The sequence below is a fragment of the Lontra canadensis genome, unplaced genomic scaffold (genome assembly GCF_010015895.1).
Source record: "Lontra canadensis isolate GAN:19392208 unplaced genomic scaffold, GSC_riverotter_1.0 scaffold18, whole genome shotgun sequence".
Classification (NCBI taxonomy): domain Eukaryota; kingdom Metazoa; phylum Chordata; class Mammalia; order Carnivora; family Mustelidae; genus Lontra; species Lontra canadensis.
The window spans coordinates 13,195,424-13,219,286 of record NW_022631012.1 but is presented as its reverse complement, the minus strand read 5'-3'; the positions used below and the strand labels follow the sequence as shown (position 1 = coordinate 13,219,286).

General features: G+C 38.7%; 1 protein-coding gene and 1 long non-coding RNA gene across 5 annotated transcripts in view; one reads left to right on the top strand and one right to left on the bottom strand.

Moving 5' to 3' along the window:
• The window catches only part of ORC2 (origin recognition complex subunit 2), a 43,258-nt gene extending 20,309 nt beyond the window's left edge, over positions 1 to 22,949 (bottom strand). Inside the window, exons 1-7 of one of the 4 annotated variants that reach the window (XM_032860103.1) lie at positions 22,677 to 22,949; positions 19,576 to 19,630; positions 18,047 to 18,150; positions 17,446 to 17,589; positions 7,141 to 7,230; positions 2,895 to 2,987; positions 2,317 to 2,348 (exon numbers count right to left, since the gene is read on the bottom strand). In XM_032860103.1, coding sequence (XP_032715994.1) covers positions 2,317 to 2,348; positions 2,895 to 2,987; positions 7,141 to 7,230; positions 17,446 to 17,589; positions 18,047 to 18,143 — 456 coding nt within the window. In that variant the 5' untranslated portion in view covers positions 18,144 to 18,150; positions 19,576 to 19,630; positions 22,677 to 22,949. The remainder of the gene's footprint in view (positions 1 to 2,316; positions 2,349 to 2,894; positions 2,988 to 7,140; positions 7,231 to 17,445; positions 17,590 to 18,046; positions 18,151 to 19,575; positions 19,631 to 22,676) is intronic. The other 3 variants (XM_032860102.1, XM_032860105.1, XM_032860104.1) reach the window with 3 other exon arrangements.
• On the top strand, positions 743 to 21,502 carry LOC116869138. The gene is made up of 3 exons (XR_004382968.1): positions 743 to 809; positions 13,753 to 13,830; positions 21,403 to 21,502. It is a non-coding gene; the product is annotated as an uncharacterized LOC116869138 (long non-coding RNA).
• Positions 22,950 to 23,863: the final 914 nt, after the last annotated feature.

Genomic DNA, 23,863 nt, shown 5'->3' with positions numbered 1-23,863 from the left:
TCTACATTTTACTCCATTATGTTAAGATTTTTAAGCACTTCACGGAAGTATAAAGTCTGTTTTTCTTTTCCTCCACACAACATAATACTCTAATACCAATAAATTTCTATAGCACATTAAAATGCCCACTGTTGTATAATGTTAGTATTGATAAAAGATAAAGTCCCGGGGTGCCTGGGTGGCTAAGTGGGTTAAAGCCTGTGCCTTTGGCAAAGGTCATGATCCCAGGGTCCTGGGATAGAGCCCCACATTGGGCTCTCTGCTCGGGAGGGAGCGTGCTTCCCTTCCTCTCTCTCTGCCTGCCTCTCTGCCTACTTGTGATCTCTGTCAAATGAATAAATAAAATCTTTAAAAAAAAAAAAAAAGTCCCTGTGTTATTTTTGGCAATATGAAATTATGACAAAAAATTCACATCTGTTGTCTCGTAATAGGTTGTTAGTGTTAAATTTTCAATGTTAACACAATCTGATTTGGGATATTAAAAATAGTAGTGTAATAAATGAACTGAGCCCAATGGATTTATAAAGTATATGAACTTTTCTGATCCAGATCCTTAAAAAATGTTTTTACATTTTGCACATTTTGATCCACATGTGCATACAGCATACAATTGAAACAAATTATAATGAAATAATACTTACAAAATAGACATTCTCAATTTTATTTTCTCATTTTTTAAACTGCAGGTCATAGCTACTAAACTCATCTCAAGACTGAAAGGTGAGACAGCTGCCTCCATATAGATTAATTATCAGGGATGGGAATACCTGTGTCAAAATAACCGTTGTGGAAAATTCTTGCTCAAAAAGGTAAGGCTATAAATTAATAAATAACGACAGTGTTTGCTACAGAAATTTTTGCAAACTACCTTATCTAGACAGTTTGCTCATTTGGGCAACCTGGTCTCCCATCAGGATAACAGATAATTCAGCAGGGCAAGCAGCTAATCCAACAAGATTTCATTCTTCAAGACTCAGTTCAAGACCCTCTCTTTTCTGTGTCCACCAATCCTCAAGTATCATATAATGAGTTTTGTCTATACATATCAGTTTCCCATCCTGATAGCTGTACGTAAGCCTTTTGAGTCCAGATCTCCAAGCCCTATAAATATTCTCTCCTGAACCCCCCCTTCTAAGTGCACTAAGACTGCCACTGTGATGTCTCTCATTGTGGTAGGTCTTCTGATGGTTTCTTGGGGGAACTGACAAGATCCATTTATGTGTTGTGATCCACACCTTAAAAAGGAATGTGCTAATATATCTATATTCTTGACTGAATTATGGGAATGAGTTTTGTTCTTTCATGTCATACAGTATACACGATATAATACAGGAAGAAAGCATTATCAAAGACAAAAGGAGGCTCTAACATGTCTACTCAAGTCTACTCTCATATCTAGACTTGCCTAAATAGGACATTTGTACACAGGCCATAACCATGACCCTGAATGTCTATACTCACATTCTTATAAGGAGTTCCCCAAACTTAGCATATGCACAATTCTAGGCATGTCAAAATTTATAGCCATCAAGCCTGGACACACTCACACATACTCCTTGTGATGGGTTCACTGATGCCCATCTGGGCTTGTTCATATCCAGAGAGGGCCACTTGACAAGGCATAATGAAAAAACAAAAACACAAAGAGAAGAATAAAAATTGTCAATTCTTTTCAGCTACCCTGGAACGAATTTACCAAAACCAACCTGGTATTCAAATGTAAATTATGAAAGGATATACTAATGGATTTAATGGATCTTGGCATCAGTCCCGCAAGAAACAACAGAACATTATGTATAAAAGCAAAGCAAAGCAAAACCAAACAAAACCCATAAAATTTCCAGGCCAGTTCTACTAAGGTAAAAATATCCAGAGATAGTTCTGACAGAAATGGCACAGTGGTTGGGTGTAGAAGACCTGGCTTCATTTTTCATCTTTTCGCTTTCCGAGTTAGATCAACTCAGACAATCACTTCCCCTCGCGGAACCTTGGATTCTTTTTTTTTCTTTTTAAAGATTTATTTATTTATTTATTTATTTATTTGACAGAGATCACAAGTAGGCAGAGAGGCAGGCAGAGAGAGGAGGAAGCAGGCTCCCCGCTGAGCAGAGAGCCTGACGCGGGGCTCGATCCCAGAACTCTGAGATCATGACCTGAGCCAAAGGCAGAGGCTTTAACCCACTGAGCCACCCAGGCGCCCCAGAACCTCGGATTCTTCACCTAATGTAAGGTGTCCCGTACACTGAGATGAGTGCCCCGCTGTCATCATGTCCTTGTAACACTAACGTTTTTGCTTGTTTTCAATCAACCGCTTACCTTCAACTGAACTTTGTCTGAAGCAGAATGCCCTGAAGAATAAAACAAAAAGGCATTACTTACCACAGTACTTCAATTTTCATCATAGTCTAGTTTCATTAAACTGCTCCACACTATCCATAAAATGTGACTTCCAAACCCCCAAAGCCTTATTTCAAATAGAACGTGGCAAAGCAGTTCCTTCATGAGCAATCGGCTAACTCAAGCCAATGATAAGAGGGTTTTTTTTTTTTTAATTAATATATAATGTGTTACCTGTTTCAGGGGTACAGGTCTGTGATTCGTCAGTCTTACACAACACACAGCGCTCACCACAACACATACCCTCTGATCACAGGGTTTGAAGAGTATTTCTAGTTGACCCTGTCAATTTGCACAACTTCAATCAGCACAATTATTTCCCCCTTTTATTGAGAGCTACATATGGGCATACTAAGGCACAAACTGGGTATTAACTCTATTTTGTTGAATTTTCAGAACAGTAGAGAGTATATAGCAATGCAGTTAGATAAAAAAAAAGAAGCATAACTTGAAGCAACTATGAAAACTCTATTCAAAGAGCTGAGACAGAATCTTACCCTTGCTACACTGAGGAATGTTTATCATAATTTCAGGATCATTTTTCAAACTGAACGAAACATTTTTTCTTGGTGTGTTTGCTAGTTCTGAAGCTGTAAACAGACAAAAGTATATAAAACAATCTTTAATGGATGACAGCAGATGAAGGTGGAAATAGCTTTATTTCACTTACATAAGTTCTTTTTTTTTTTTTTAAAGATTCATTTATTTATTTTAGAGAGAGAGAGAGAGCGCGCCCATGTGCTAGAGAGTAGGAGGAAGGGTAGAGGGAGAGAATCTTCAAGCAGACTCCCACCAAGCGCGGAGCCTGACATGGGGCTCAACCCCATGACCCATGAGACCTGAGCCAAGATCAAGAGTTGGCTGCTTAAAAAAAAAAAAAAAGAAAGAAAAAAAGTGGTTGCTTAACCAACTGAGCAACCCAGATGCCCCTCACTTACATAAATTCTTATGGAAAAACAAAAAAAGAATCTGCCTGCTACTATTACCAGGAAGATAAACAAACCTACCCATCTTAAGAGCACTGCCTCTTACCTTTGTTTGCTATGTTCCAAACATCTTAAGTCGTCTTTCAATTATCTACAGGTGTCTCAAGAAAATACAAATAAACAGTTTTGGCCTTACTGCTTTCTATTATTGTCATTCTCTCTCCCTCTCCTCTCCACTGACAACTTAACACTCTTTCCATTTCTTTATCATACATACTTGAGGCATACCTTTGCTAGGGGTAAGAAAGAATGGCCAGAAAATAGGATCTAGAATCAAATGGAAGTTGTGTATGTTTAAAACTCTGCTTTAAAAATTCTTAACTCTCCCACCACATGTGGTATATTTTATTTTGTGTCTAAAGTTCTGTAATACATGTGAATAATATATAAACTATAATAGAGCACTGAACAGATGGCTGTTTCTTCAACTGAGCAGCAGATTAAATAGTTGGTCTAAAATACAGGGCCATTTTAAATGAAAACGATAATCTTTACCTTTAAAGATACTTACGTTCTCAATAGCATGAGAGCCATGCGGAATGGAGCCTAACTAAGGAATGGATTTATATTTCCCAATTTAACATATACTGGCCCATTGTTCACTGAGAAAAAAAGGGATATACTATTCAAATTATATCCTTGCCCCCTTTTGCTTTTAAAGGAGAAAGTATACTTGAATTTGTGTAAGTTAAAGCCACTTTACTGACTCAAATTCTTCCTAACCTGTTTCACAGTTTTAGCCTCCAAACTTGAAATGGATCCAGAATACCCAGGACCGTCTCCACAAATGAACTGCCTTCTTTTTTCTTAACTAACCTCCTTGGTCTTCTGTATCATTTACTAGAAATTTTTTTTTTTTTATCTTTCTTTGAAATTATTCCTCCATTTGGGTTCTGTGACATTATTCTGGCCCACAGCTACTGTTGGTAGTTATTCCATCTTTTCTCTGCTTTCTCCTTTGCATATTCTATCTCTAAGTCTTCCTAAAAACCAGCCCTTTGCTTTCTCTTCACACCAGAAGAATGTACTATGTTTAGATTAAAGGCTGTTGATCTAAAGGATAGGAAAAAAAGCTTTACATCAACAAAAAGCTACATTAAGCACAAAGTGATTTAGCTGGGATCATTTTGGTTATATGTTGCAACATGGAAAAATTCTGTTTTTAAGTAACTCTTAAACTACAAAAGGAAAAGAAAAGGAAGAATTGAAGAGGAAAAAGAGTAAAAGACAGTTAACCACATATGGCTCTTTACGAATAAAAAATTGAGGCATAAATTGTTTGTCTTTTTCATTTTTCTAATATTCATTTGTACTATATTTTACACAGCTGGTCTGCAACATATCAGAAATTATAAAATAAAACTGTAAAATCTTCTTTGCTTTCTCATTAGGCTATTATTTATCCTATCAACCAATCTATTTTTTAATTTCCCTAAGGTCATCCCTTTCTACAAGCTTGCTAAACTCCTTCCTGTTCTCTATTAGTATTTCTACCAAGTTTGCTCTTTATTTGCTCTTTTGCTTGCGTTCATTTACTTATCCAAGACATGTATTTTAAAAAGCCGCCCAGTCTAACTCCTAGTGTATTTCTAGTCCTGTATCTTCATTAGCCCAATTACATTTAACCATTTATACACAGTAGCATATGACTTTATGGCAGGTTAGAGTAATCTAAAAACTACTAAGGCTGGAGCGCCTGGGTGGCTCAGTTGGTTAAGTGTCTGACTTGGGCTCAGGTCATGATCTCACCGTCCTGGGATCAAGCCCTGCAGGGGGAAAATCTATGCTCAGCGGGGAGTCTGCTTCCTCCCTCCCTCGGCCCCGCCCCTGCTCTCTTACTCTCTCAAATAAATAAAATCTTTAAAAAAGAAAAAAATACTAAGGCCTTCTACTTCACTGATATAATTAGATGTAAATACAATTAGCGACAATACTAAGTAAGTCAAAGAAACTATTTAAAGACCATTACAGGGGAGCCTGGGTGGCTCAGTGGGTTAAGCCTCTGCCATCAGCTCAGGTCATAATCTTAGGGTCCTGGGATCGAGCCTGGCATCGGGCTCTCTGCTCAGCAGGGAGCCTGCTTCCTCCTCTCTCTCTGTCTACTTGTGATCTCTCTCTCTCTCTCTCTGTCAAATAAATAAAATCCTTAAAAAATATATTAAATAAAAATTAAAAAATAAAGACCATTATAACTAAACATTAGTCCTAACTAAAACACGGATTTTATAAAGTATGATCAATTTCAAATTATCTAGAAAACCATCTTTTCATGACCGTATATATATATTTTTTTCCTTTTTTAATGATTTTATTTATTTGACAGAGGGAAAGAGAGCATGAGTAGGGGTAGCAGAAGAGAGAGAAGCAGGTTCCCCACTGAGCAGGGAGCCCGATGTGGGGCTCAATCCCAGGAACCTGGGATCATGACCTGAGCTGAAGGCAGACAGCCAACCAACTGAGCTGCCCAGGCGCCCCCATGACTCTATATTTCTTTCATTTGTGTTGACAGAAATGTACAACATAACAATACTTAAGTTTCTTGCATCCCATATAATGGAAGACCTGCATCATGGTTATTATATGCATGTTGAAGATCTACTAGGAGAACTTCTATGTGGCTACTCTTCTGGGGCTCCTCTCCACTATTAGTTCTCTTTCTCCAATGTTCTTTGTCCTGTTTCACAGTTCTGGGGTTTCAGGTTAGTCTTGGTGTCTATCTGATCCTTTCTGTAATAATTGTTTTAGCATTTATTCTCTGGTTTCTCAGCGATCCTACACAGAATCCAGTCATTTTTACAAATCAAAAAACTTTCAATTTCTTGATGTGGATTATAAACACTACGAAATAGATCAGTTACTGTAAATTATCGTACTTGCCATGTTAGTTTCAAAATTAATGAATTTCATATTAAACCTTTTAGAAAAACTGCATTTTGCAAATAATTTATTATGTTCTATTACATAGGTCTTATAATTATTTCTCATATGTCCCTCATCAGTATCAACACTTAAGTTTCTCACTTGATCTTAAATGTTTACCTGGTTACTGGCCAGAATGACTGCATAAAAATACACTACTTCAGAAATACATGTTGGTGTTCTATGATTACAGATTAAAAACCCTATTACACCATTATTACATTTTACCGGGTGGTTAATTATTATTCTCTTACTCTTGATTTCTTGGTGTCCCAAACCTTCATATACTTATGGGCCTCCTTAATTTTCAAACTGCTTTCACATGTTATTTCCCTTCCTCCAAGCTTTTAAATCTAACCCCATACCACAGAACCCAAATAAAGTTTAACTTAAATGTTGTATGTAATTTATTTTAGTCTAGTTTTTAAGAATCAGTAATTCATGTGTAATTAGTGTAAGTGATTAAATTGAGTAAGAAAATGTCACAATAGCCCATTTGTAACAATTTATAGTTTTCTACAATATAAACATTTTTCCATACATAGTATAAAATTCTTATTTAATAAACTCAAAATATTTGTGATTTCGGCGACTCATATACTTAAAAATTTGTTCAGAGCCTGTGCTACATGTGGGAAGAAGATGAAGCCAGGAGTCCCAAGATGAGAACCTTAGAACCTAGCTGGGAACAGAAGACATATAGGAGCATGAAAATCTGACTTTATGTATGCTTGAAAATGTGATCATAAAATGACATCCCTCATTCTTCTAGGGAATGCAATAAGATGATAACTGTGGGGAACGTGGTGAAGTACACCTTCTTAGAAGAGCAACTTACCTAATTTAGCCATCTTTTCAGAATGTTTTCTGTTCTGAAAAGAATAAACTTTATTCCCACCATCTGCAGCAGAGCCATTTTTCAAGGATTCTAAAAGAGAAAATGCAATATGTTTTGGAAAAATAAGCAATAATAACAGAAAAAAATCTTTACTAAAAACCTAGATTTGTACCCCCTATTGTCTTGCATAAAGGTTTAACAATACATATTTATACATAAAGTATTTTTAGAAATACAAAAGAACTGTTTATATAAACTTGAAACACAGAAAACCTATTATTCTTCACAATAAACACACACACACACACACACACACACACACACACACAGCTCCCCTCCCAAAAGCCCCTCCAGACTGAGGGATATGCATTCATCATACTGTTGCCCCTAAGGCGGGAAAACCAAAGAGACTCTAGTATGTTTTCTTTCTGAAGCAAATACACAAAGTGCGATGGAGCTGAGGCTGAGATTTAAATAGTTGTTACACGGTTGCAGCTCTCTTACTCCCTATTGAGATAGTGACTTAATTTCATGCAATCATCCACTTAAATGAAACTGCTACCTGCGACATACCAGATGCGCATGGCTAGTAGCACAGCAATTCTCAAAGTGTGGTGGCGTCAGGTATCCCAGGTCCCCGAGGCCAAAACTATTTCATAACACTAAGATATTATTTGACTTTTTCTCAATCAAGAGTGGAGAGTGAGGGGCGCCTGGGTGGCTCAGTGGGTTAAAGCCTCTGCCTTCGGCTCAGGTCATGATCTCAGGGTCCTGGGATGGAGCCCGGCATCAGGCTCTCTGCTCAGCAGGGAGCCTGCTTCCCCCTCTCTCTCTGCCTGCCTCTCTGCCTACTTGTGATTTCTGCCAAATAAATAAATAAAATCTTAAAAAAAAAAAAAGAGCAGAGAGTGAGGTATTCCAGATGTGTGACACGTGATGATGTGTGATGACAGCACCATCCCGTGGGTTAAAATGGAGTGTGTGAAGCAGATATGAAAACTCAGTTCTTTGCCAGACATTAAAGAGATTTGCAAAAATGTAAAACAGTGACTTCTTCACTTCTTTTGAAAGTTGTTTTTCATCTAAATATATGTAATTTCTGTCAATATGTAATGGGCTTATTACTGTTATTACAAAACAGTGCCAACTTGTCCAAAGTCAGTGCTCACTATCCTTACTGTTTGAGTCCCCATTATGTAAGCACTAATACTTGGCATTACCCAGACTCCTTAATCTTTGCCAATCGAGTGAGTGTAAAAATGAGTCTTATGGGGAGAGCTGTTTCAATTTCCCTTTTCCTAATCACTAATGAGGTTGAACATCCTTCCACAACTTTATTTCCAAGGAATAAATACCTTCTTTATCCTGTGACTTGCCATCTTACTTCTTTATGATGACATTTGATGAAGAGAAGTCCTAAATTTTTTTTTTCAAAGACTTTATGTTTTAAAAGCAGTTTTAGATTAGAGCCAACCTGAATAGAAGGTACAGAGGTTTCCTATAGACTTTCTGCCCTCACAAATGCACAGCCTCAACAACCCACACCCTCATGGTAATTTGTTACAATCATGAACCTACACTGACACTTCTTTAACATCCCAAGTCCACAGCTTATATTAAGGTTTACTCTTGGTGTGGTACATTCTATAGGCTTTTTTTTTAAGTTTTTATTTACATTCTAGTTAGTTAACATACAGTTACCCAATATAGTTAATATTGATTTCAGAGGTAGAACTTTGTGATACAGGCTTACACATAACACCCAGCGCTCGTCACAAGTGCCTTCCTTGACACCCATCAACCCTTTAGCTCACTCCCCACCCACTTCCCCTCCAGCAACCCTCGGTTTGTTCTCAATAGTTGAGAGTCTCTTATGGTTTGCCTCCCTTTTTTTTTTTAACCCCCCTCCCCTATATTCATGTTTTGTGAACTCATGACTGAAATCATATGGTATCTGTCTTTCTGATTTATTTCACTTAGCATAATACATTCTAGCTCCATCCATGGGGTTGCGGGCGGCAAGATTTCATTCTTTTTGATGGCTTCCTATAGGCTTTGACAAAAGTCTAATGACCTGTATCCACCACTGTAGTATAATACAAAATAGTTTCAGTGCCCTAAAAATTCTCTGTACTCTACCTAGTCATAGCTCCCATCCCCTGACACCTGGCAACTACTGATCTCCTCACTGTCTCTGAGGTTTTGCCTTCCCTAGAATGTCATATAGTTGGAATCATAGTCAGTAGCCGCCTTTTCAGATTGGCTTCTTTCAATTAATAATCATATTTAAGGTTCTTCCATATCTTTTCATGTCTTGATACCTTTTTTTAAGTGCTGAATAATATCCCACTGTATGGATGTATCAGTCTATTCTTTTTTTTTTTTAAAGATTTTATTTATTTGACAGAGAGAGAGATCACAAATAGGCAGAGAGTGAGAGGGGGAAGTAGGCTCCCCACTGAGCAGAGAGCCTGGCATGGGGCTCGATCCTGGGACCCTGAGATCATGACCGGAGCCGCAGGGAGAGGCTTAACCCACTGAGCCATCCAGGCCCCCCTCAGTTTACTTATTCATTGTTAACTTTTTGGTTGCAATTGCAATTGCAAACCACTGCAATTATGAACAAAGCTTCTATTAACATCCGCGTGCAGGTTTTTTTTGAATGAACACGAGTTTTCAACTCATATAAGTAAATACGAAGAAGCACAATTGCTAGATCATATAGTACGAATATGTTTAGTTTGCAAGAAACTGGCAAACTGTCATCCAAAGAGCTGTTCCATTTTGCACTCCCGCCAGCAATAAATGAGAGTTCCTGTTGTTCCACAGATTTGCCAGAATTTGGTGATGTCAAGATTTTGCACTTGGGCCATTCTAATAGGTGTGTAAGTGGTATCTCGCTGTTTCAATTTGCAATTTCCTAATGACATACAATGCTTTTAGTATATTTTCATATGCTTATTTGCCATCTGCGTATCTTCTTGGTGAGATGTCTGGTTCCTCTGCTCATTTTTATTATTTATTTATTCAATGGATTATTCATTCATTTATAATTATTGATTATTAATATTACATATTAATATATTATAAATACATAATTATAATGTACAGTATACTCTAAATAACTGATATATTAATTATAAATTACTGTTTAATTAATAAATAAAATTTATTAAATAAATCAATAAAAGATTTTACTTATTTATCTGCCAGAGAGCGTACAAGCAGGGGAGCGGCAGGCAGAGGGAAGAGCAGGCTCCCTGCTGAGTCCTCTGCTCATTTTTAAATCAGATTATTCATTTTCTGACTGTTGATTTTTAAGAGGTCTTTGTATATTTTGGATAAAATTTCTTTTAGTTTTTTTAAAGATTTTATTTATTTATTTGACAGATCACAAGCAGGCAGAGAGGCAGGTGGGGTGGGGGGGATTGGAGGGGTGGGGAGCAGGCTCCCTGCCAAGCTGAGAGCCCAATGCAGGGCTCAATCCCAGGACCCTGGGATCATGACCTGAGCCGAAGGCAGAGGCTTTAACCCACTGAGTCACCCAGGCGCCCCACTGGGTAACATTTCTTTAACAGATGTGTTTTGCAAATATTTTCTCCTAATCTGTTGTTTAATCTTCTTGAGAAGCATTGAATTTTAATTAGTTGAATATGTCAGTCTTGTCTTTTGATTACATTAAACTAAAAGAAATTCCTCTATAATCAAGTCAAAACCATATTCTCTTATATTTTCTTATAAAAGCATTTATATTTGCTTTATGTAAATCTTAAATTAAGGTAATTAACTTGCTTATGATGGGAGGAAGAGATCAAGTTCTTTTCATAAGGATACCCAATTGGCCCAACGTTGTCTACTGACCAGGTGATCCTTAGCTGAGTGGTCTCCAGCGCTACCTCTGTCATGTATCTGATTTTCATGTATGCATGAGTCTGTTTATGGCAAACTTAAAAGGCACAGAAACGAAATATTTAAAGGTACTGTGTGCTTTCTATGTAAACTAAATTAAATGCTTGAGAAATATTTGATAAAAGTTATTAACTAAAACAAATGGTTTCAAATTAGGTATGAATGAGAAACCATAAAAGATTTAAGAAAAGGGGCGCCTGGGTAGCTCAGTGGGCTAAAGCCTCTGCCTTCGGCTCAGGTCATGATCTCAGGGTCCTGGGATTGAGCCCCGCATCAGGCTCTCTGCTCAGCAGGGAGCCTGCTTCCTCCTCTCTCTCTGCTGGCTCTCTGCTTACTTGTGATCTCTGTCAAATAAATAAATAAAATCTTTAAAAACAACAAAAAAAAGATTTAAGAAAAAATTTGAAAAAATATAAAAGCATACTATACCAAGGCTGCATCAAGTGTCTTTAAATGTACAATCTAATGGAATCCCAGATGCTGCATGCATTATGGATATACTGTCTAAAAAAATCCAACACCAAAATCAAAAGGTAGTGCAGTTCTTCAATCAGCTGACCTCTACCGAACTTCTAATTAAAGAAAAGACTATGTGTGTGTGTTTGCTTATATATACACACATATATACATATGTTTATATATAAAAATGTTTAGAGTACAGTAGTTACCTTTATGATTTTCTGGTTCTGACATTTTGATTGACTAATTAACAATGGCTATTATCACAATGGGCAAGAGTTTACTATAATATATATAGAACTTTTTAATAGGTTTTAAATTACTCAAAATGCACAAAACCAAAATGTTATGTATATAAAAACCACGGAAGAGGGGCGCCTGGGTGGCTCAGTGGGTTAAAGCCTTTGCCTTCGGCTCAGGTCATGATCTCAGGGTCCTAGGATCGAGCCCCACATGAGGCTCTCTGCTCTGCGGGGAGCCTGTTTCCTCCTCTCTCTCTGCCTGCCTCTCTGCCTACTTGTGATCTCTCTCTGTCAAAAATAAATAAAATCTTTAAAAAAAAATGCTTAAAAAAAACACATGGAAGAAACTGAAGTGGGTAATAAATATAAGAAAAAATGTTTAATGCCAATGAGGGATCTTAATACTAGTTGATATAATCTTTCTAGAAATTTGGGAATATGTACGAACACCTTCACCAATAATTCTACAGCTAGGAGTCTCTTCCGAAGAAATAAAAGATCTAAACAAATATTTATGCCCAAGGATAATCACTACTGCATTAGTTACAATGAAAATTTAGAAATAATCCAAAAGCCTAATAGAAGCCAACTATATTATTTATAAATTTGAATCGGTATTACAGAAATAACACTAATATTTCACACCCATTAGGAAGGCTACTAAAAAAAAAAAAGTGTTGGTAAGCATACAGAGAAATTGAAATGCTTATGCACTGTTGGTGGAAATCTAATTTGGTGTAGCTGCTGTGGAAAACATTATGGCAGCTCTTCAAAAAATTAAAAATAGAATTACCATATGATCCAGCAATTCTACTTCTGGGAATATACCCAAAAGAATTCAAATCAGGGTCTCAAAAAGATACTTGTACACCCATGCTCATAGCAGCATTATTCATAGTAGCCTAAAGGCTGAAGCCACCCAAATGTCCATTGACAGATGAATGGATAAACAAATGTATATACATACAATGCAGTAGTATTCAGCCTCAAAAAGGAAATTCTGACACATGCCACAACATGGATGAAACTTGAGAACCTTATGCTAAGTGAAATAAGCCAGTCACACACAAAAATACTGTATGATTCCACTTACATGAAGTACCTAAAATAGTCAAATTCAGAGAGAAAGTAAAATGGTGGTTGTTGGGCTGTGGAGAAAAGGGACTAGGGAGTTTTTAATGGCTAGAACTCCAGTTTTGTAAAATGAAAAGAGTTCTGGAGACTGCTAAACAATGGGAATGTATTTAATACTGAACTATACACTTTAAGATGGGAAATTTTATATTACATATATTTTATCACAACTTTTATTTATTTATTTTCTCATAATTTTTTTAAAAAAGATTTATTTATTTTAGAGAGAGAGAGCGTGAGGATGGGGGTATGGACAAAGGGACAGGGAGAGAGAACCTCAAGCAAACTCCACACTGAGCCCAATGCGTGTCTCGATCCTGCAATCCTGAGATCATGACTAAGCCAAAACCAAGAGCTGGATGCTTAGATGACTGAGCTACCCAGGTGCCCCTCTCATAATTTTTAAAGAGATTTTATTTAAACACAATTAAAAATCTGATATAATCCTTAAGTTCAAAAATGGAACTGTGAATAAGGCAAAATTAAATATAATATGAATGGGGTGCCTGGGTGGCTCAGTCAGTTAAGTGGCTGACTTCAGCTCAGGTCATGATCTCAGGTCCTGGGTTGGAGCATCGCCTCAGACTCTGTACTCAGCAGAGAATCTACTTCTCCTTCTCCCTTCTCCCACTCGTGCATGCACACAGTCTCTCTCTCAAGTAAACCAAAAAAATTTTAGAAAGAAAGAACGAGCAAACCACATATTTGTCACAGAATTTTCTAGCAGCTAACTTACAAAGAATCAAGTATAGAATTACACTGTTCATAAGACTAAAAAACAAACCAACTGTTCAAGAGAAACATCAATAAGACAAATCATTCTTGAGAACACCTACCTAACTGCGTTGGGAAAAATCTTCTACTTAAGGCTGAGATCAACTAGCACTTCCATGCAATGATTGTTCTCCAGACTAGATGGATTAACAGACTATAAGAATTAAACCAGGTACGTCAAGATGTGTGCTGCTTATAAGCAGTAGCTTATAATAATAAATATCGTATAATAAATTTTATAAGTAAAGGGATTAATCAATAAAGTATTTAGAGGTCCTTGTTAAAAGGTCATTCTATTCCAAAGATTCTTTGCCAAATGTCCTTCTGTGTCTTAAAAATAATGCATATTTGTTTTCTATTATAATAAAAGATTAGGCAGAAGCTTATTGTTCATGATTTCAAATGAGGCTAAAAAAGATTGCAGTAGATGTCACCATTTCTTCTCTAAAAAAAAAACCTTAAAAGAAAACTCTTCTTCCTACACCTTAACTGAAACACCGTTTTCCATCCTATCCACATATTGGGAAACAAGAAAAAACAAATCAAAATAGTAAAAACCATGTCCTTGAGACAACTGTAAGTTATGAGCTCATCTGTAGTACATGCCCATAGCCAAATGAACAGCTCCATTTCCTGGACTCAGAGACTGTGTATGCACAAGGTTATGTATGTGCATGCACATTCAGACGGAAAATACACACCCAACTGTTAATAGTTCCATGTTCTCTAAAAGCATGCATTCTCAATAGGATTATATTGCTCTTAATGGATTAAAAAATAGCTCCTAGTGGGAGGAGAGAGAATGTGAAAAACACCTTAGATATTACAAACGGTCTGTGGTCTTCCCAATGGCCACAGACATGTACACTGATATATAAACAGATTTGTATCATATATGTAGTATTAAAATTTTGTGGGTGGGGCAATTAGGAGAAAATGTATAAAAGAAGGCTCTTGAGGGGATGACCGTAAAAAAACAGGTTGAGGAACACTGGTCTGAGGCAGTTTCCCAGAAGGTGTGCAAAACTAAAGGCATAGGTTACAGATGTGCTGAGTAACGATCCTCTTAGGCCTTTGAGCATGCCAGTCAGGGCTTGCAGAAGGGGCAGGAATAGGGGTCAGAAGCCCGAGGGCATTTATGGGTCTGGAGCATTCTCCTCCATTTATTCCAGTATGCTCCCGAATATCATTTGCTGTGAATGCTATTATGTAAGATAAAATGGACTTTACTACAAATATGTATTACTTTTTTTTTTTTAATTAAAGATTTTATTTATTTATTTGACAGACAGAGATCACAAGTAGGTAGAGAGGCAGGCAGAGAGAGAGGAGGAAGCAGGCTCCCTGCTGAGCAGACAGCCTGATGTGGGGCTTGATCCCAGGACCCTGAGATCATGACCTGAGCAGAAGACAGAGGCTGAACCCACTGAGCCACCCAGGTGCCCCCAAATATATATTACTTTTTTCTTAAGATTATTTTTTTTAAAGTAATCTCTACATCCAACATGGGACTTGAACTTACAACCCCCAACATCAAGAGTCGCATGCTCTACCAACCAAGCCAGCCAGGAGCCTCTTTTACAAAAAGAAACAATTTAAAAAAAAATAAAAACACTCTAGGGGTGCCCAGGTAGCACAATCATTTTAACTTGCTACTCTTGGTTTTGGTTCAGAATATGAACTCAAGATCATGGAATTGACGCCCATGTCAGTTTCTGAGCTCAGTGGGGGGTCTGCTTGAGATTCTCTCTCCCTCTGCCCCTTCTGTTCATGTTATCTCCCAAATAAAAAATAAACCTTTTTTTAAAAGATTTTATTTATTTCTTCAATGAAGAGAAAGAGAGCATGAGCCCACAAGCAAGGGAAGCAGCAGAGGGAGAGGGAGAAGCAGGCTCCCAACGGAGCAGAGAGCCCGATATGGGACTGGATCCCAGGTCCCTGCAATCAAGACCTGAGACAAAGGCAGATGCTTAACCGACGAAGCCACCCAGGGACCCCAAAAGACAGTTTAAAGACAAATATATTGTTTTCAATCTCTTCTTCGGTCTACCATAACATGAATGAAGAACTCAAAGTTCTGGGGCGCCTGGATGGCTCAGCCGGGTAGGCATCTGACAAGTCTGCTTGTCCCTCTGCCCTTCCCCCTGGCTCATGCTTGCTCTTGCTCTCTCTCAAATAAATAAAAATCTTAGAAAAAAAAAAAGAAGAAGAAGAATCCAAAATTCTACTCAGAACATGCCCTAAAAAATGTCAACTATCTAACTGGGGACACTTTTAAAAAATCCACTCTGCCTACTTAGTCTATTAAGGGATAATGGTTTTTTTGTTGTTTTTTTGTTTGTTTGTTTTTTATATCATGCCATTTAACACCAGGAACTAAACCAGAAGCATTATGACTCAAGTGACAAAAAGGTCAGGAGTAGCGATGATGGCCATTTATAGGACAAATATGAGTAAAAAAGCATGTAAATGACAGAAATAGGTAAGAGAGAAAGAGAATGGGTGCACAGAGGTGACCTGAGGAAGACTAGGAGATCCATACAAGCAAAGTCCCTATGTTTTTAATGTGGTCTCAGTTCCAACGTCTCTAGTGCCCAACAATACTGATTTTGTTCCTTGGTCTTTATTTTTTTTAAGCCAACTTAAGTAAATCTGTGTTCCTTGAGCCCTAGCTAAAACATAATAGACCTAAAAATTTTAAATATAACCCGGCAGGAATCTGGCTTAGGTGTAAAAAGAAGAAAAACAACACCAGCATGCTAGTTTGAAGCAATATTACTTCTTGGAATGTTCCTTCTCTCTCCCTCCCTCCTTCCTTCTTTCCCTCCGTCTTTCCCTCCTTCCCTCACTCACTCCTTCCTTCCTTCCTTCCTTCAGGAAGAGACAGAGAGAGTGGTGAGCTTGAGGCAAGGAGGGGAGAGGGGCAGAGAGAGAGGGAGTGAGAGAATCTCAAGCAGGCTCCACACCCAGCATGGAGCCCAACATGGGACCAACCCTACAGCCCTGAAATCATGACCCAAGCTGAAATCAAGAGTCAGATGCCCCACTGACAGAGCCACCCAGGTGCTCCCTTTCTAAATATTTCTGTAAAAACCAAAGTAATAATGAAGTGATTTGCTTTATGAAATTATTTCAAATTAGTTAAAAGTGTAAATATCTTAACATATAACTTTAGATTGTGCTGTAGACTCTAAAAATAATTAAGTGCAGGATTGGTTGCTTATTAAAAAAAAAAAAAGAAAAAAACTGTAGTTGAGGGGCGCCTGGGTGGCTCAGTGGGTTAAGCCTCTGCCTTCAGCTCAGGTCATGGTCTCAGGGTCCTGGGACTGAGCCCCACATCAGGGTCTCTGCTCAGTGGGGAGTCCGCTTCCCCCTCTCCCTCTGCCTCTCTGCCTACTTGTGATCTCTCTCTGTCAAAATAATAAATAAAAGCTTTAAAATAAAAAAAAAAAACCGTAGTTGAAGTCAGTGCTTCCAACCTTTCCAACTATACATAAAAACCTTAAGCGCATGCTTTTCTGATGAGAAATATAACAACATAGCACGCCTGATGAAGAGTTCTGGAGATGGATGGCGACAGTAGCACAGCATCACGAATATATTCAACACAACTGAAGTATACACTTAATGTTAAATATGGTAAAGTTTATATGTTGTTTACAGTAAAAAAAAATAACATAGTTTGCCACTGCCTAACCTACCAGACTACTGCTACGAATCCAGCAAAGCAGTTTCGGCTACTAGCAGAAATTTAAGTATACTTTCCCCACCCCAACCACCAAAATACCTTGAATATCTCGTCCTAAAACTTCCACATAATTCTGATCTTTTAAGACTTCCTGGTCATCTTCTTCCAAATCATATTCTGGCTTTTTTATTATTTTTTTTGTGTTGACCAAAAGCTGAGCTCGCTCCTTTTTTAATTTAGCTCCTATAAGAACATCCAAAGAATTAGAACACGACAGGTATAAATGCTTTCCAAATATTACATTTAAATAAGTAAATAAACTGTAATACTTATATTGTCATTATTTAAAATCAGGAAAAAAATTCAGTGTTTTCTCTTTGACGAATGTATGTACTACTCTTTACCACAGTTTATATAAAGAAAAACCTTGAAAGTTTGTTATGGGGGGGGTGTCACATTTTAATTACAAGGGATAGTTATCACTTACCCCTAATACTATTTCATTTCAGATAAGGCTTTATTATTTTTAATTTTCAAAAGTTTCAATGGAGTAAACTAAAAAAGTAGTTTTTATTTAGTCTTACTAGATCAGATACTTTATGCTATATTTTTTAAGTAGGTTAAAATATTTTACAAAAGTGACATAATCCATAACCATCACATAAACATCTCTTCAATTTTATAATTGTATAATCAGTACCTCCTTCTCTATCAAGAATGTGATTAAGGACATCATCATCTCCCACAAACTGAACCTCCATGATCTTGTCTTCCTTTAATTCCAGTTTACTCATCATTGCCAACCTAAACAAAAGCAATGAAGAACACAAACATGATGAAAAATTCATTTCAACAACGAAATAAACATTCACATAATACATACATGTATTTATATGACATTTTAAAAAGTCTCAAGTATGAAAAATGTATTATGCATTATTGCATTAATATTATGCTTTTGATAACAGGTAGATCAACTCTTTATCTGAAAAATGGAAAAGACAGGAAGTGGTGTCTGAGAGTTGGAAAAAGCCAAATTCAATCAAGGCAACTAAAATATAATAATAGGAAAGCAATTCTTCCTGTAAAGAAAGCCCTAACCAATCTACAGAATGATAACATTACCAGAAAGGAGGTGTTTAATACATGAGAGTTTAGAGAAGGGGCAGACAAGCAAAGAATAATAATTTGGTAGATTTTAGTATCTATTCACTAGAAATAAATAGTCAATTGGGGGAAGTCCATGCATTTCACTGGTATACCAAACCTGGATCAAATAATCCTAAAGCACCCCCCTTTACTATTATCGCATGCTTACCAAACAATTTTATAGTTAGAATAAGGCTTTCTGGGTATCCTGGTAACCAAACAGTAAACATGCATCTTTCCAATACTTTTTACAGTCAGTTCTTCACTGAACAGACTTCAGAATTTGGCAAACAAAAACTTGATCAACTCTTCCTACTCTGAAAAAAATTTTGTCTCAGAACTATATATTACTAATGGCTTGAAACGAAATAAGGATGATCCCAACTGGCTCCCAGCTAATCTGTTTACCCCAAAAATGAATTTTTTCTCTCCTCTCTCTCCTATAAATCCTATTTTCCTTTTATCTACTAATAATAGGAACTACGGACTATGTCACTTGTGAGTCAGTTATTTGCATGCATTAACTTACTAAAGGTTGTCAAGTTTTCTTTTGTAACTAGCACACTTTTTTTTCTTTTTTTAAAGTTTATTTTTTTATAATCTCTATACCCAACGTGGGGTCAAACTCACAACCAGGAGTTGTATGCTCTACCAACTGAGCCACACACCTCCCCTCCGCCACACTTTTTTTCTAAAAAATGACATCTTTACATTTTTAAAGTTTTATTTATTTAAGTTATCTCTACACCCAACATAGGGCTCAAACACAACCTTAAGATTAAGAGTCATATATTCTGGGGCGCCTGGATGGCTCAGTGGGTTAAAGCCTCTGCCTTCGGTTCAGGTCATGATCCCAGGGTCCTGGGATCGAGCCCCGCATCGGGCTCTCTGCTCGGCAGGGAGCCTGCTTCCTCCTCTCTCTCTGCCTGCCTCTCTGCCTACTTGTGATCTCTGTCTGTCAAATAAATAAATAAAATCTTTAAAAAAAAAAAAAAAAAGAGTCATATATTCTTCCAACTGAGCCAGCCAGATGCCCCTAAAACTAGCACACTTAAATGGCTTGTCTTTATTTTCACTTACCTTTAAAAGCACTACACATTCTGCAGCTGGAAAATTCAGGTAGAGTCACCTGCAATTGTAAAAAGAACTTGGTCAAGGTCGGCTAATAGGAAATGAAAGCAACCAAAGAAGTTCACGAGTTTAATAAACAAGATGAATAGATAAATGCAGTTCTTACAAAGTTATCACGATGGCATAGCAAAGGACAAAACAACCATCAGTATTTTGGCCAGGAAGTACTAGAGACCGAGAGGATCTGGACACTGGGGGCAAGTGGCTGGAAAGAGGAAGCCAACATTTGAGCACTTACTATATGCTGGACACAATTTTGAATATTCTATATGTTATCTTCATTTAACCCTCATAACAACTCTATTAAGGCTTATGTTTTGTGTATAAAGATAATACATCTATAACTTATATGACCACTGCCAGCAGAACATAACCTTTTGGGTCATCTTTCTAGTCATGATACTGCTTTCTATTACGGGGAATTTGGATGTATTGGAGGAAAAGTTTGATGCATATACATGATATTTGTATATAATAAAGGAACTTATGATTTCATTATATTTGTTTTCTGAGGGGCTATTTGTCAGGCACCCTATTACGTACTTTCATGTATAGTAGATCATTAAATCCTCAGATTCTTTGAGATGGTTAAAATATATATAATTCCCCCAGTATACAGATGAGTAAACTTAGGTTAACTATGAAATTACTCATCCAAATTTATACAACTAGAAAGTGTGTTAGGGCTAAAACCCAAGTCTGACTGATTCCAAAGTCCCTAATCATTCTACTACACACTTCTCCTGCCATTAAATACAAATTTGTTACCTTTTTTTTTTTTTTTTAAGATTTTGTTTATTTATTTGACAGAGATCACAGGTAGGCAGAGAGGCAGGCAGAGAGAGGAGGAAGCAGGCTCCCTGCTGAGCAGAGAGCCCGATGTGGGGCTCGATCCCAGGACCCTGGGATCATGACCTGAGCCAAAGGCAGAGGCTTACCCACTGATCCACCCAAGCGCCCTCCCTTTTTTTTTCTTTAAAGATTTACTTATTTATTTTAGAGAGTGAGAGAGAAAGAAAGAGTGGAGGAGGGGCAGAAGGAGAGGGAGAAAGAAAGAATGTCCAGCAGACTCCTAGATGAGCGCACAACTGGACTCAGGGCTCGATCCCAAGATCTTGAGACCAGAACCTGAGCCAAAACCAAGAGTTGGGACACTTAACCTATGAGCCACCCAGGCACCCCCAAATCCGTTATCCTAAATGCTTGTTCTGACCTCTGGATATCATTCATAATATCCCTAATCATTTTCCCACCTGGCAGTTTACACATCCAAAGATTTCTATAGTTCCTCTGTGTTTCCAGTTGATTAAGTTAAACATGCCTAGTTCTCTATCAAGCATACTTTTAAAAGCATGGCCAGATTCCATCTAATCTACTTTGTTTTAAAATATAAACAGCTATGTTCTACAAAGGATATGAAGTAGTGACAATAAGCAAATGCAATAAAACAAATAATAAACTATAATACTAACAGGCAGTCTGGATCCAGGAAATTATATAAAGAAAGCAGAAAATACACCATACAAAGAATGTGGGCTCTGAGCTAACCGACAAAGTGAAAAAGGAGCAAAGCTCAGTTACGTGATTCTCATGAGCAAAAGTTCAGTGGTTCCTTTGGGGAAAGATTTTCAAGAAAAATTTAAAAACAGAAATTCCAGACAACTGAATATTGTCCAATTTCCCTATGGTATTTTACATAAGAACTGCCTGGACAGAAGCACCCTAACTTAATCTTGTTTGTAGTTGAATGCATTTATACATAATTTCTTTTTCTAGATTTTAAGGCATCTTATTACAGTACAGAACCAGCAAACTGAAGAAACTTCTACAAAGACCTTGAAAGAAACCTTTCCTTCCTTCTTCAACAATTTCTGGAAAACAAAACACAAAAAAACAACTTGACAACCACACAATAAAATGCAAATTTTTGGTGACCATCTACTTTTCAAGGCACTGTCTTTGGGTGCTTACTTTTAAGTGGGACTCCTTTCAAGGAGTTAACAAGACAGGTAATAATACAGCAGCACCAAAAGAGTATTAACAGCAACACACCCTCCTTTGAGAGCAAATAGATGGCTACAATTTTTAAAAACATAATCCTTATTTTTTTTAAAAAAAAAGCTAAATACCAATTTTAATATCAGATAGAGCTGGGTTCTGATCTTAACGCCACCCTCATACCTGTGTGATTTGGGACAAAATTGTGGCGATTACACGAGATCATATGCTTGGCAAAAGAAAATGCTAATTAAATGTTTCCTATCATCAGCTTCTTTAACCTTCCACTTAACCACCTAGAGCTCTTGCATTTCTCTACGTCTAACACAAAAGGTGGCCAGGAAATGAATGAGTGTGTGCAGCGCCACACACGAAGGTGTGGAGCCACGCTATTCTTCTTCGGATTTTGCAACTACGGTGGGGAGGTATAACGGTTTTATCAGGATTTCAGCTGTAAGACGGCAAGTAACGCATCCACATCCTTTGAATTTAAAAGGCTCCCCCTGAAGAGCCTGGTTCATCCACATGGTACCGCCAAGCCTGGTCGCAGGGTGACTGCTCGGGGAGGATGCTTCGTTTGGGGCCTTCGGGCGGGGATGACATGTAAGGTTCTCACTCCTGCGGTAGTCTGGGGACGGAGTCTTCCTCCGCAGCCTCACTGTGCCCGCTCCCCTCGGGTCACTCCTGCGCTTCGGCTACACAGGTTCAGTTTTCTCTTTACAAGCACGAAGGCTCTTGGAGCCGAGAAACTGACAGGCGGGTAGCGCGTCAGCTGCACGGAAGGCCTCGCAGGGCTGGCGAAGCCCCCAACGGTGCTTCCAGAAGGAGCCTCTAACCCCGACGAGGATTTACGTACTTTGGCGGGTGCCTCGCGCCGCCGACCAGTTGGCCGCGCTCCGCCAGCCCGAGGGTCCTCGGGCCCGCGGGGGCCGCGGGGAGCCCGGGGAGGGCAAAGAGGCAGGCGCAGCGACCCAGCCCGGAGCGCCGGGAGGCAGCCCTCTCCGAGACGCGGGCCCCAGCTCGGCTGCGGGGCTGGGCGTCCCCGGACTCACCTCACAAACCCCGAGCTAAGCGGGAGAGGGAAGCCGGCTGCCGCGTTGTCCCACCACGCACCTCTAGGTCTCCGCCAGGAGCCGCTGCGGCCTCCCCGCGCCTGCCGGACGGTACTCGGGTGACTGGGCGCCGCAGGCAGGGTGGCTTGGGCCCCGGCAAGAAAGGCCAAATTCCGGCTTAAGCACAGCCGGAGAGGGTCGTGGAGTCTCAAGAGCCAGTAGGGAAGCCCGGAAGCCGGCTGGGGGATGGGAGGCCTGCCTGCCGCACACCGAATCTCCCGCCCTGCTCAGGGGGCGGAGTCCAGGAAAGCCAATAAAAAGTGGAGTCAGCCGAGAGCGACGTCGCTGCCCGCCAGTCGGTCTCCGCCTGTCCGCCCCGCCCATCAAGAAACCTGAGGAGAACGAATCCCTAAACCCTGAGTTCTGGGCCTTTCCTGTTCTGTTTTCGTTTCCGGGGAACGGGGAAGTGAGTGTTGGTTACACCTGGGGAAGTTTGCAGAGGTGTAGCTGGTGTGTCTTTAGGCAATCTTAGAAGTCCTCATTAATTTCTCTACACATCTTCTTTTGAGGAAGAAGATAATGCGAATGAATCTGCGTTTGTGGCTTGTTTTCGTTTTTGTTTTGTTTTTATTTGACATAGAGCACAAGCAGAGGGAGTGGAAGAGGGAGAAGTAAGCCTCCGGCTGAGCAGGGAGGCCTATGCGGGACTTGATCCCATGACGCCAGATCATGACCTGAGCCGGAGGCAGTCGCTTAACCCACTGAGCCACTGACTGAGACACCCAAGCATCCCGTTTGGTTTGGTTTGGTTAATTTATTTCTTGGGGTTGAAAGGTAGGATTCCATATATCTAAAGAGTTTGGAGTAGGGAAGAAGGGAGATATTCCTCTCTGGAAACAAAAGAATATGGAAATGAGATCAGACTACTAAGGGGAATGTAAAGACTAAGAACGAGCAGATGTACAAAGAGCTAATGAAGAAAAGATTGAACCTATTAGGATACAGTCTTACCCACTCACAGAATACGATTTCATTTGGATTCGACAACAATAAAAAATCCCCTGCGTAGCAGATAATGATACACCATTGAGTGGGACAAACACCATCTCTGCTGTCACCAGACAGCTTCCTCTATTAGAGGAAGATACTGAAGGGACAAGACTGAGAAAAACGCTACCATATGAGAA